Source organism: Candida metapsilosis (assembly GCF_017655625.1).
Source record: "Candida metapsilosis strain BP57 chromosome Unknown scaffold7, whole genome shotgun sequence".
Lineage (NCBI taxonomy): Eukaryota > Fungi > Ascomycota > Pichiomycetes > Serinales > Debaryomycetaceae > Lodderomyces > Lodderomyces metapsilosis.
In genome coordinates, this window is record NW_027138165.1 from 510,328 (window position 1) to 522,995 (window position 12,668).

General features: G+C 36.7%; 4 protein-coding genes across 4 annotated transcripts; all 4 read left to right on the forward strand. All coding sequences in view use genetic code 12, as the record gives it.

The window, feature by feature from the left end:
• Positions 1 to 327: 327 nt before the first annotated feature.
• On the forward strand, positions 328 to 4,590 carry ROM2 (Rho family guanine nucleotide exchange factor; the record flags this gene model as incomplete). Its single annotated transcript, XM_067693891.1, has 1 exon — positions 328 to 4,590. The coding sequence occupies one exon, from the start codon at positions 328 to 330 to the stop codon at positions 4,588 to 4,590; it is 4,263 nt and encodes a 1,420-aa protein (XP_067546267.1).
• Positions 4,591 to 5,166: 576 nt separating this feature from the next.
• Positions 5,167 to 6,174, forward strand: FEN12 (fatty acid elongase; the record flags this gene model as incomplete). Its single annotated transcript, XM_067693892.1, has 1 exon — positions 5,167 to 6,174. The coding sequence occupies one exon, from the start codon at positions 5,167 to 5,169 to the stop codon at positions 6,172 to 6,174; it is 1,008 nt and encodes a 335-aa protein (XP_067546268.1).
• Positions 6,175 to 9,504: 3,330 nt separating this feature from the next.
• Positions 9,505 to 10,605, forward strand: STP4 (Stp4p; the record flags this gene model as incomplete). The annotated part of the gene is made up of 1 exon (XM_067693893.1): positions 9,505 to 10,605. The coding sequence occupies one exon, from the start codon at positions 9,505 to 9,507 to the stop codon at positions 10,603 to 10,605; it is 1,101 nt and encodes a 366-aa protein (XP_067546269.1).
• Positions 10,606 to 11,931: 1,326 nt separating this feature from the next.
• Positions 11,932 to 12,570, forward strand: I9W82_004787 (uncharacterized protein; the record flags this gene model as incomplete). Its single annotated transcript, XM_067693894.1, has 1 exon — positions 11,932 to 12,570. The coding sequence occupies one exon, from the start codon at positions 11,932 to 11,934 to the stop codon at positions 12,568 to 12,570; it is 639 nt and encodes a 212-aa protein (XP_067546270.1).
• Between the last annotated feature and the right edge of the window lie 98 nt (positions 12,571 to 12,668).

A 12,668-nucleotide genomic window follows, 5' to 3' on the forward strand; every position in this document is an offset into this window, starting at 1 on the left:
GTCGCTGTGTCTTTTATAATTTCAGACAGACAGAAAAATAAATAAAAATAAAAAAAAAATAAAAAAAAAAAAACTTTCTTTTTCTCTTTTTTTCCATTCAAAAACAACAGACACACACACACTCACAATACGAAACACAGACAACACACACATCAGAAACAGAAACAGCCAACACACGGTTTTTAAGTCAAGTTGTCATTACTAATACCACAATTACGACAACCACACACCCACACATCACTAATAATATACCAGTACTGGGCTACCGTGTATTCCATTCTCACATATTCTTTTCAACTTGTCTGAAAGTTCATCAATACAAAGAGAATGGTAAATACCGTAAATTTACCAGCACATTTGGTGCCACAAGCATTTATGAATCAGCAAGAGGACCATAATCACAATGATTACAACATTGACCTGGATATAGATCAACAATCTCAGTCACAAAACTATAGTTCGACAAACCTGAGCCCTCAGAAAGGACAAGGGTCTTACCTGTCGGCTGCTCTGTATCAGCAACAGCCACAACAACAACCACTACCACAACAACAACAACAACAACAACTGGCTACTCTGCATACATCACCACACCAAAATAATCAATACCAGCCACATGCAATGGGCTCTGTACAAAATCAACACTATCCAAACCAACCTTCTCAATACCAGCAACCATTGCCAGGCCCACATCATCAATCACCACAAAGACGCCCTCCTCAACAACAATACCAACAACAAGGGCCGTATGGACCATTGAACCGCAATCAAGGACTGACAGTTCCGTCGTTCCCTTCGAGGTCGTCAAGTGGGTTTTCCGTAAACACACAGTACCCCCCTATAGAGCCACCGCGTCAAAACCAGTCATGGGGAATGCAAGATGGGCAAAGGTCAACATTGGACCCTTACGGAAACGCATTTCAAGATGCCTCTAATCAGATACAGCCTTCGCAATCATACTATATGGATCAAGGTGTTGCTAATCAAAATTACAACCGCATGCCAAATAATGCTCCACCATTCAATGGATATGGTCAGCCTAGAACTGGCAACGACCAGGCTAGCCAGTATGGTTCACATTCAAACAAGTCAGCACTGTCATTAACATACGATCATCAATCACAAGGAGGTGTTGCTAAAGCTGGCGCTGCAAACGTGCCATACCCGGTCGACAATCAAATACCGGGTTATCCACTTTATCCTACTATCCACGAACTGTCAGAACAAACTTCTCCTGGACCCAAGATGCGAAAAGCTCCTACAGCAAACTTACCTCCAATACAAACTGATCAAATGTATTCCAGTGCAGATAACAGAAGAATTGTCTCTTCACCTCATCTGCAATATCCACAGCGCCAGCCCAACCAAGATGCGCGAACAAAGTCATTATCGTCTAGTTCGTCGAGGTACAAAAGTGCTCAGCAACTACAACACAACCAGCCACACAGCCATCACGAACTGATGGGTGCAAGTCGTCCATTGTCAGGTGATAAAGGTGGCTCCTCGACTTCACTTCACCACACTTTTTCCTTATCTTCAAAGTCACGTTCGTTCAGCTCCATTAGTAAATTTTCTTCGTCGTTATCGACAAAAAAGTTTAGTTCATCCTCGTCCTTAGGTAAGGGTGATAGAGCAAGCAACGCCAGTTCCAAAACTGTGGTTCCAGTTCATTCAGGTCCAAAGACAGTGGTTTATCCAGCAATTTTGTCAGAAGTTGCCAAGGTATTTAAAGAAGCTATAATCTTGACTATTAACACGAAAGATGGTTTGGAGTATCACGACACCTTTACGGGAAAAATGGCAGTTGATATATTATGTCGAATTATCAAAACAAATGATCGGAATTTGGCTCTTTTATTAGGAAGGACGTTGGATGCACAAAAGTTTTTCCATGATGTTACATACAATCACCGTTTGAGGGATTCAGTTCACGAAGTATATGCATTTTCTCATGTTTACAATGATGTTGAATTTTACAATGAAGATGGATCAACCAGTAATGGGAACAACAGTAATGCGCCTTCCAAACACGGCTCATTTAGCGACAGTCTCCAGTTACAACAAGCTATCCAGGATAACTTTTTGGCTCAACAGCTCCCGCAACATGTCAGTCAACCATCTTCTGCGGAGTATATGAACTCAGGTCCGCTGGTTAGCAACAGATTAAGTGGAAGTAATAATGCATCTGGAGCTAAGAAACTAACAGCATCGCAACAAACTGGAGTCAATGGTGTTTTCACAATTCTAACTGACTGTTATTCACCCACATGCAGCCGGAACCACCTTTGTTATAGTATTGCATGTCCAAGAAGGTTGGAGCAACAAGCTAGACTTAATATGAAACCACAAGGAGGATTGAAACGAGCAGTCTCGAAACTTTCATTGCACGATCAAGAAGAAAATGAGACCTTGTGGCACAAGACTGTACCGCAATCAGTGTTGGAGAAATTGGACAAACATGAAAAGACAAGACAAGAGTTGATTTATGAATTTATTTACACAGAACGTGATTACGTGAAAGATTTAGAGTTTATGACTGATTTTTACATTATGCCTTTGAGAAATCCAGCTAATAATATAATTCCCGAACATCAACGAGAGATTTTCATTCAAACTGTGTTTGGAGGTATCGGTGATTTGTTACGATTGGGTAAAAGTTTTAGTGAAGCATTAACAAAGAGACAACAACAGCAGAAGCCTGTGGTTGAGACCATTGGTGATGTGTTTTTGGATCATGTTGGTAATTTCGAGCCATTCATTAGATACTCTGGAAATAAGGTGTTTGCTACATTTGAACATGAACGTCAGCAGCAGGTTAACATAAAGTATGCTCGATTTCTTGATGCTATTGAAAAAAAACCAGAGTCAAGAAGACAGGATTTATCATCTTTTTTGATTAAAGGTGTGCAAAGACCAGCGAGATATCAATTGTTATTAGCTGGTATCTTGAAGCATACCAAGCCAGAAAGTCCAGATCACAAGTATCTCGTGAAAGCAAAAGAGGAAATAGAGGCACTTTTGGTCAAGATTAATGTCCAAACTGGTGAAAGTACTGATCGTCACAAAATCATGGTTTTGCATAGACTCTTGGGCAAACAAACTTTGGAAAACAAGTTTAATTTCAAATTATCTTATAATAACAGAATTTTGTATCAAGTTACGTTGAACAGGAAGAGGGATAACGAAAAGATTGATTTATATTTGTTTGAGCATGCATTGTTGTTGGTGAAGCACAAGATTCAGAACAAGCGAGAACAACACAAGGTGTTTGAAAAACCAATATTGTTGCCATTGCTATTTGTCAATAGTGGGATAGAAGCACCAACAAGCCGGACATTGATGAATTTTAGGTACAATGTGTCACTTGTGTCTGATACCACTTTAAAAAATCAAAGGACTGAGAGTAGTAATTATATTGGAAACACATTGTCTTCAAACAATGCCAACAAGTTTCAATTAAATTTCCTTGGTTTAGGAAGAAATCAAGTACATGCGTCATTATTTGCCGAGGATCTGACTATTCAAAGTCAAGTGTTGCTGCAAATTGCCCAACAGCAGAGGAAACTCATCGATGCCAATGATTTGTTTTCCATGAGTAAATATGAAACAAGAAGATTTACTGGTAATAACAAGATCAACTGTGCTGTGCCTTGCTATGGTGGAAAGAAGTTGTTATATGGTACTGACTCTGGTGTATGGGTGAGTACAGTTCGTTCAATTAGTGCTACATCAAACGAAAAGATTTGTTCTGATCCTACATTGGTTATTTCAAAGCCATACGTGACACAAATTGAAGTATTGGTTGAGTATTCAAAATTGATGATTTTGAGTGATAAGGTATTGTATGAATTTGATCTTGCATGTACCGATTCCTTGGATCATGTAAAGAATACAAAGCTGGGCAAGTTGATCATGACCCATATCTCCTTTTTCAAAATCGGTGTTTGTGATGGCAAATTGTTAATCATTGGTGCCAAAACTGGTTCACAACATTCAATTTGCATATTTGAGCCTATAAATCCATTTGATCCTAAACAAAAGAACCGTAATAAAAACAAGATTGATCTACAAGAGGTTGCATTTACATCTGATCCAATATCGATATCATTCATGAAGAGTAAATTGTGTATTGGATGTACAAAGGGGTTTGAAATTTTATCACTTCAATCTGGAAATAAAGAGCCTATTTTGGATGAAGCTGATCCGTCATTGGATTTCGCCACTCAACGAGAATCAGTCACCCCATTAGCCATCCATCGATTGGGTAAAGATGTATTGTTGTGTTATTCAGAGTTTGTGTTTTTAATCAACAAGAATGGATGGAGAACTAATCATGATTGGGGAATCTTTTGGGAAGGTACACCGCAAAATGTGGCATTATTTTTTCCTTATTTGGTATCGTTTGAGCCAGGATTCATTGAAATTAGAGATTTACACACTACAAACCTTGTACGTGCATTGGTTGGGGAAAATATTCGATACTTGCATTCAAATGAGCATGAAGCCATGTTTGCATGTGAGGAAAGAGGATATGATATAATCATCTCGATTGATTTCTTGAATTTGAAACCGAAATCGCCAACTCATTAAAAGAATAGGTTAAAAGGGTAAATAGTTGCAAATAATACAAAATTAAGCAAACATGTAGAAAGCACGACATTGTAGATGGTTATCAAACGCGTGAATTTTTTTTTTTTTTTTGCGCCGACTTTTTTAAGCCGACTTTTAATGGGGGCGAGACCTCTTCACAATGTGGTCTTTTTTTATGCAGTTGTAGAGTATCGCGTAAATTGTAAAGAAAGCAAAGGGGAATCGTACGTAATGTGGGAACGTTCAGAAAGGCGTTAGCTTACACTTAGAACATGTTGCTTTTTACAAGTAAATTCGATACTTCTTCCTCGGTTATTTCTCTCTTTTCGTCGTCGTACACGTATTGTTTCTCCTAAAAACGCTTAAGAGTGAAATTTTTTTTTTTTTTTTTCTTTTTTTTGCTTTGCTCGCTGGCTAGGCTGTCAACATTCAACGTCAAACAACAAAAAGTTTTACAGGGCATCATCATCTCCCATCTGCTAGATTTGTATCAAGCTTACCCACGGTTGTTCAATACTTATTCCACCCCCCTTTTTTACATAAACAAAAACATTGAAAAGACTCTTTTGGAAGACAATGTCAGAATCTATATTCGCTTCAAAATCAACCCTGGATTTGATCCAAATTAGTGTTCCATCAATTGAACGTCCATTTGGATTGTACTTGTGGCCTATTTTCAATAAAGTGTTTGAGTCAGTTATTGGGTACCCAGCTGATGATTTCGAGTTTATTTACCACAAGACTTTCCTAGCTAATGGATTTCATGCCATTAGTATAATTATTGTTTATTATATTGTTATATTTGGTGGAAGAGAGATTATCAACAAGTTTAAATTGCCAGCTTTAAAGTTGAACTTTTTGTTTCAATTGCATAATATTGTTCTTACTTTGTTATCATTAAGTTTGTTGTTGTTGTGCATTGAACAATTGGTGCCAATGTTGTACCATCATGGATTATTTTATGCCATTTGTGATAAAGGTGCATTTACTCAGAAATTGGTTACTTTATACTACTTGAATTATTTAACCAAGTTTTTGGAATTGATTGATACCGTGTTTTTAGTATTGAAGAAGAAGAAGTTGTTGTTTTTACACACTTATCATCATGGAGCTACTGCATTGTTGTGTTATACTCAATTAACTGGTTCTACCTCAGTTGAATGGGTTCCAATTACTTTGAACTTGGCAGTACATGTTGTCATGTACTGGTACTACTTCCTTAGTGCTAGAGGCATTAGAGTTTGGTGGAAAGAATGGGTCACTAGATTCCAAATCATTCAATTTGTTCTTGATTTAGGATTTGTTTACTTTGCCACTTATACTCACTATGCATTTGCTTATTTCCCAAGCTTACCACGTATGGGAGATTGTCATGGAAGTGAATTGGCAGCAGCTTATGGATACTTGATTTTGTCTTCATATTTGGTGTTGTTTATCAGTTTCTACATTAAAGTGTACAGAAGCAAAGGTGGTAAGAAACCTGTCAAGGTGGATGAAGTTGCTAATGCTGCTGAGAAAGCAGTTAGTGGTGCTAGTTCTGGTGTTGATACCGGTGCTAGAAAAACTAAACCAAGAAAAGTTTGAGCGTGTGAGGCGAAGGTCATAAAGGAGATATAAATAGAAGTGGCGGATGACTGGGAAGGAATAGGCTTATGTCTCCTTTGATAAGTCAACTCCTTTTGGGACTCTGTGTTTTATATACTTTAGACAATTTTCACAGTGATCGTAGATAGAGATTGTTTTTTCAATAATACGTTTATTTTAGACGACTGGGGAAATGTTTGTCGAAGCATGAGAATTGTGAATCTCTTTGATGGCAGGGACAAGCTTGTTTTGTACAGAACTTGAAGTAGAGATAGATTTCGGATGAGTTTTGCTGCAAAAAAAAAAAAAAAAGAAAAGGATGGGGAAAAAGAAAAACACGGAACACGGAGCTCTGAAAAAGTAGACCTGGAATTTCTGATTTTTTTTATGCAGTATGTTACTAGGTGCTTGCAGTATACACAACCTCCGGCATCGCACAAGATTCAGGCGATAAATGGCCTAACTTGGGCCTGTGCGTTCGGATTTAAATAAAATTTATTCGGCTCCGTGTAAAATTAATAGCACGGCTTTTACGTTCGGAGATAATAGTCGAAGCTCTATTTTTTCTTCGCCCGCATGATTGTCACTTTCTTTTCCGTCATTAGCATTTGCCGATCCGTGTTTGCCGTTTCGTTTTAAAATTCTGCATTGACCACTCCTTTACTAATTTGAAATTCTGCTTAGTAACATAAATTTGGTTGTCTTTGTTTACATTTTTTTTTCTCGTGTTGGTTCCTTCCGCGTCCCGCACCGCGATCCACTGCGCCAACAACGCGACCGTTCCACCAACCTCCCCCACACCAACCCCTATTTTAAAAACGAAACATGCACATAGGTGAATCATGTAGACGCACAGGAGATCTATCATGGTCAGTAAAAGAGAAAAACCTTTTCTTTTAAACTTCAGAGAGGACCAATTGATTTGTAGAGATTAAAGGATGCCTTACCCCCCTATCGTACTTGTAATGTAATGCTCTTTGCCGCCTCTCTCTGAACATCACCATATTTTACAATGAGTTGTTGTAACAGCGTACACAAAAAGTTTTAACTTGTGATCCTTTAGATCACAACCTTTCGTGGCTCGGCACTAATTGCGTCATAGCTTATGGGATTTCTCTACTTAACTAAAAGGAAAATGGCGCAGCTGAAAATAGAAGCTTTATGAATATTGGTCCCCGTATACTCATTCAAAATGGTGATAACATATTTTCTTAACGTATTATATTTCCCTACTGATTCTTGGCAACCCCTATTTTCTAACCTGAAAATTTTATACCGTCCATGCCATTGGCTTATACACAGATACACCAAACTGAATAATCACGGTACTTCAATAATAAGTATAATGGAGTCGAAGTAGACCAATCTTTTTGTCGTATATAAAATGTGCATAAAATGTTCTATTGGGGGTTTTTTTTTCATCGGCAGTAAAAAAAAGAGAGAAACAATAAAAAGAACAACAGCCGTTCGCGAAGCAAAAAAAAAAAAAAAAAAAAAAAAAAAAAAAAAAAAATTACGTAATTACGTAATTACAAAATTAAGGATCACGGCATAGGAGTTCACTATACAACATACTTCGTTCACAAACTGTAAACGGGGATGTTCTTTAGACAGTCTAGCATACTACCATGGTTTGTCCATAGTATAAATTTGTGTTCCTCGCAGCTTTTATTAACAAACACTTTTGTCTCCCCTATTTTTCTATTTACTTTTCCTTTGTTTAGCCGTATCCGAATTGTCCGTGGATATTTAGAAAGGTCACAAACAAGGCTGGTTTTTTTATGTTTGTGTATTACAAATGCATAATGTACTAAGCTTCTTCTGCTACTACTAGTGATGAGGCTTTAACAATACAAAAACAACAATTGCCATACATAAGCACTTTAAACTTTTGAAATTTTGAAAGGTATTGCGTTTGTGTTAGTATCTTTTTAAAAATCTCTCGGAGTTAAACATATATATCAAAACGGTTCCAAAAAAAAGAAAAGAAAAGAAAAAAAGAATGAAATAGAGAGATGCTTCCCTCGCGATAACCGATGTGATTTGATTGTTAATCTTTTAAACTTCCTTTGTAAGGCCAGAATGGATCAGGCCTATGAACAGACTTGAAGTTTAGAAGAGATATGTTCGGAAATATCTCTAATCCTTTGAAGTTGCTGATATCAAAGGACAAGCAAATCTCAAAGTAAATTACAGAAGAAAAATTAAAATACTGTATAAGTAAGCGGCTGATACGGATATAAAACACACATGCAAATTACCCAACAACATGCATCCGGAGGTCACTACCTAATACGGAAGCTCAGGCCACAATGCACCTGAACCTTAGTAACATCCTAATCTGTGTGACATGTGTGGAATACTTGATCACGCCAGATGTTAGATCCGGCCCGACGAAATAGACCCACATCTAGAACCAGATTCAGTCACAATTTTGTTAGTGGTTAGGAACCCACAATTACAGCTAAGTTCCATCGGTTTCCTTTTGATTGCAAAATAAATGATCGTTTATACATACAAGTGGTGATCCCAAACATCTCTCCTATTCCTACCATTCTCTACAACCTAAAAAGAACCTTTTGATATCAGTCGAAACTTTGTCCTTGCTATTATTCGTTTGCATACAAGGCTGATCCGGATATTATCACGGATGTAAGAAAAAATCCCGAAACTTTTTTTTTTTTTGTTTTTCAATATTGTGGACTCTTTTTTTTTTATTTTTTTTTTTTTTGTTTATTTTCAGTTTGAGGATGCGATGGATGAATTGAACAGATCATGTCTATGTCTGCGTTATATGTAGCGTGACTTAAAAGCAAAGAGTTTGAGAGTGGGGATGATCTGTAAAACAAAAGTTCGGCAATTAGATAATTTAAGCACCGAATTTAATTTTTATTTTTTTATTTTTATTTTTTTTATTTTTTTATTTTAGCATTTGCTACAGCCCCTATTTTTCTTCGTATTCATCCCACAAAAACAGGGCCGAAATAAAATTGTTAAAGCCGATTATTTTTCAAAACTCTTTTAGTAATACATTATTACAAAAAATGACACATATGGGGAATATCTTGTATATATATAAACACTTCCGCCTATTTTGCAAACTCTTTCATTAACATAAGCTTTCCACTACTTTATAAACACTTCGGTTAATATCATTTTGCCATCACAACATTATAAGCGCTAGATACCTCAATCTTGTCCACAGAAACAATCTATATTTAGCTCCTAGAAGTAATTGTTCATATTATGTTGACTACAATTCAGCCACTTCCTAGTTCTGTTTCAACTTACAACCGTAACGTCTACAACAACATTAACTACGCTTCAACAATGAATTCTTCTTTACTGCAATATTCGCTTCAATCACAACCTCCACAACCACAACCACAACCACAACCACAACCACAACCACAACCACAACCACAACCACAACCACAACCATTTGTACATGAACAACAACAGCATCCGACCAGTCCCATCCACTCTCCAAGTCCTACAGTGGTTCCAAACTCCAACAATGTACCTCATTCATCAGTCACATTACCTTCAATCCACTCATTAAATATCCCAGCTTTCCCACATAGCCAAGAAGAGGTTCACATCAATAGATCATCAAGTATTAAATCACCACCTTTGTTGATCCCAAAAGCTGAAAATGCTAATGAGTCCACCCGCGCATCATCATCTTCTTTTAGCTACTCAAGTGATTCGCTGGTTTCAGCAGTGCCACTAATACCAACAAGCCAGTCATTCAACTATACCCACGCACCATTAGCTTCTCCATATCCTACAATGGCTGAAGTCGTATCTAAAGCACAAGAGTCACGTTCTCCCGCAGCACCATTATCAGATCACGAAGAATATACAGATCATGAATCTTCTGCTTCGCCAACTCAATCGAAAAAGAATTGGAAACCACGTAAAAAGAGACAATGTCCCGAATGCAAATTATATTTTTCCAATTTGGCCACTCACAAATCAACACATTTGAAACCAACCAATCGTCCATATATTTGTGAATATTGTCAACGTGGATTTGCTAGACCAAATGATTTATACCGTCACACCAAATGTCATTGGAAGGAAATTGGTTCTGATAAAGGTCAATTCAAATGTCCTTTCAAAAACATTTCTGCTGGTAATAATAGTATAGGTGATGAAATGTCGGTGTCTTCATCATCAAATGGAAACAACAGCAATGATAATTGTTGTCATAGCACAGGAATCTTTTCTCGTTGTGACACTTTTAAGAACCACTTGAAGGCTATTCATTTCCAATATCCTTATGGAACTAAGAAAGATCAAAGGAATAAAGTTGCTGGTAAATGTCGTATGTGTTTCCAAGAGTTTGAAAATGTTGATGATTGGATTCACAACCATATTGAAATTGATGCATGTCCATATGCGGTTAATAAAATGAAAAGAGATTAGGACAGCAGAGTGTGGGGTTGCTTATGATAAGTGTGACTACTCTTTATGAGGGTTATGTCTAAACGTTATAGATGAGAGATTTTATGGCAATTTCAGTTTTTTATTTTCCTTTTGTATATTATATTAGATCTTATTATCAATGGGTTTTTATAGAGTTTATTTAAAAAAAAGAAGAAAATCATCAGTTAGAGCACTTTTAAATGTGTCTTATCATCTGCTGTAGAGCTCAAAACCATACTCAGTCGGAATTTCTTCAAATGAAGGTCATTGAAGTGTTTTGCAATAATAAATATTTTACGGAAATAAAGTGGCAATGCATTCTCGGCTTTGTGGCTCAAACCTGTGACCGGAGTTAACAAAAGCATTGCTGCGTATAGAACCAAAACGTATAAGTTATACACACACACACACACACACACACACACAAGTACACAAATTGGGATCACGTTAGCGAAGAGAAGTGGAAAACCCATTATTTAGCCTTTAAATTTCAAGAAAAATAGCAACGTTTGGGAGCTTTTCGGAGCAAGACAAATGTAATTTCATCATCATCATCTTCTTCTTTGTTTGTAGCACATGGTTTTTCTCCAGCGGCAATAGAGACATAATTTTCATCCGTCATCCGTTGAATACTTGTCTTTTTCAATGAATCTAGATTCACTTTCCGAAGTTTCGTTTCGGTTATTATACCCTTTTGCATCGTGCTTTAAAACGTTGCATTTGTAGTACGCATTACATTCGAAACTATGGATGCTCTCAGCTTGAGCTGAAAATGTACCTGACGTCCAATTGCGTATCACTTTCGTAACAAGTGACCTCACCAAGTCAGAGCAAAACGTAACATCTCTTGCGGAAATACTGCAATATATTCCTCCGTATTGAATAAACGGATAAAGGATGAAGGGGGGAAACCTAGCTCTAGGAAAGGGCTGAACCTTTTGACGCCATTCTCACATGCAAGCTGGCCTAATTGGTACAATAGCCAACATTTTGTTGGGCAGAACACAATACTACAGATTAGTGTCCCAACAGTTTAAAGAACCGTTTTCCTTTTTATTTAACCGAACAAGAAAGAGACAGAAACAAAGAGATTACGTAATCATTTCTTTTATTTTTTTTATTTTTTTTTTTTTTTTTGTCAAAAGAATAATAATACGTCAAATATTTATAAACCCTGGTTTTCCATATTTTTTTCAAAGAGCCTAAATGGTTTTCCGTATCAATAACAAGATGATTTCAATCAAATGGATACTTGTCATCCTTTACCTTGTCTTATGCCACAAGACAGCTCCCTTATCGCATCCACTTAGGTTCTACTACCAATCCATGAAAGGGTTATTCCATTCCAGATTCAAGAAGAATAAAGATATAACAAAATACAATTCATTTAATCTTGCATCTCCTGACAAATTGTTCAAATATGTCACTTGGCGTTCACGTGTAAGTCCAATGGAAATTGATCTTTTCATGCACAAGAACAATTCAACCTATTTTGTCGACTTGGATATCGCTAGAACTAAATTACTAGTTCGGTTATTTCAACAGTACTGGTGGAGTGCTTATGAAAATAAACTGGGGGAATTTGGTAAACGGAAGAAAACATTTGATAACATTCCCTATACTCCATTGGGCACTGTACAATGTTCGTTTAAACGTCAATTGAACATTTTTGAAAATTATGAAGTTAATTCTCGTATCTTGGCTTGGGATAGAAAATGGTTGTTTGTATTGTCTACATTTACAACTACTGATCCAAAGACTAAAGAAAAGAGAATTAATGCTATTGCTTTGACAAAATATGTGTTTAAAAAGGGAAGACTCACAATTCCTCCAGCTGAATATTTGGAATATTGTAATTTGCTTGATGAAAAGAATAAAGAAATCAATGAAAGAAATTATGAACATGTTAAACATATGATCAACACTGGCAGCTTTGATGAACTTGCTGAGGAGATCTTAAAGTAAGTCCAATGCTTTCTAGATAAGATAGAGATTTATTTTAAAAATAAATATATAACATTAACAAATCAAATTAATTATACACACACACACATTCTCTTCCT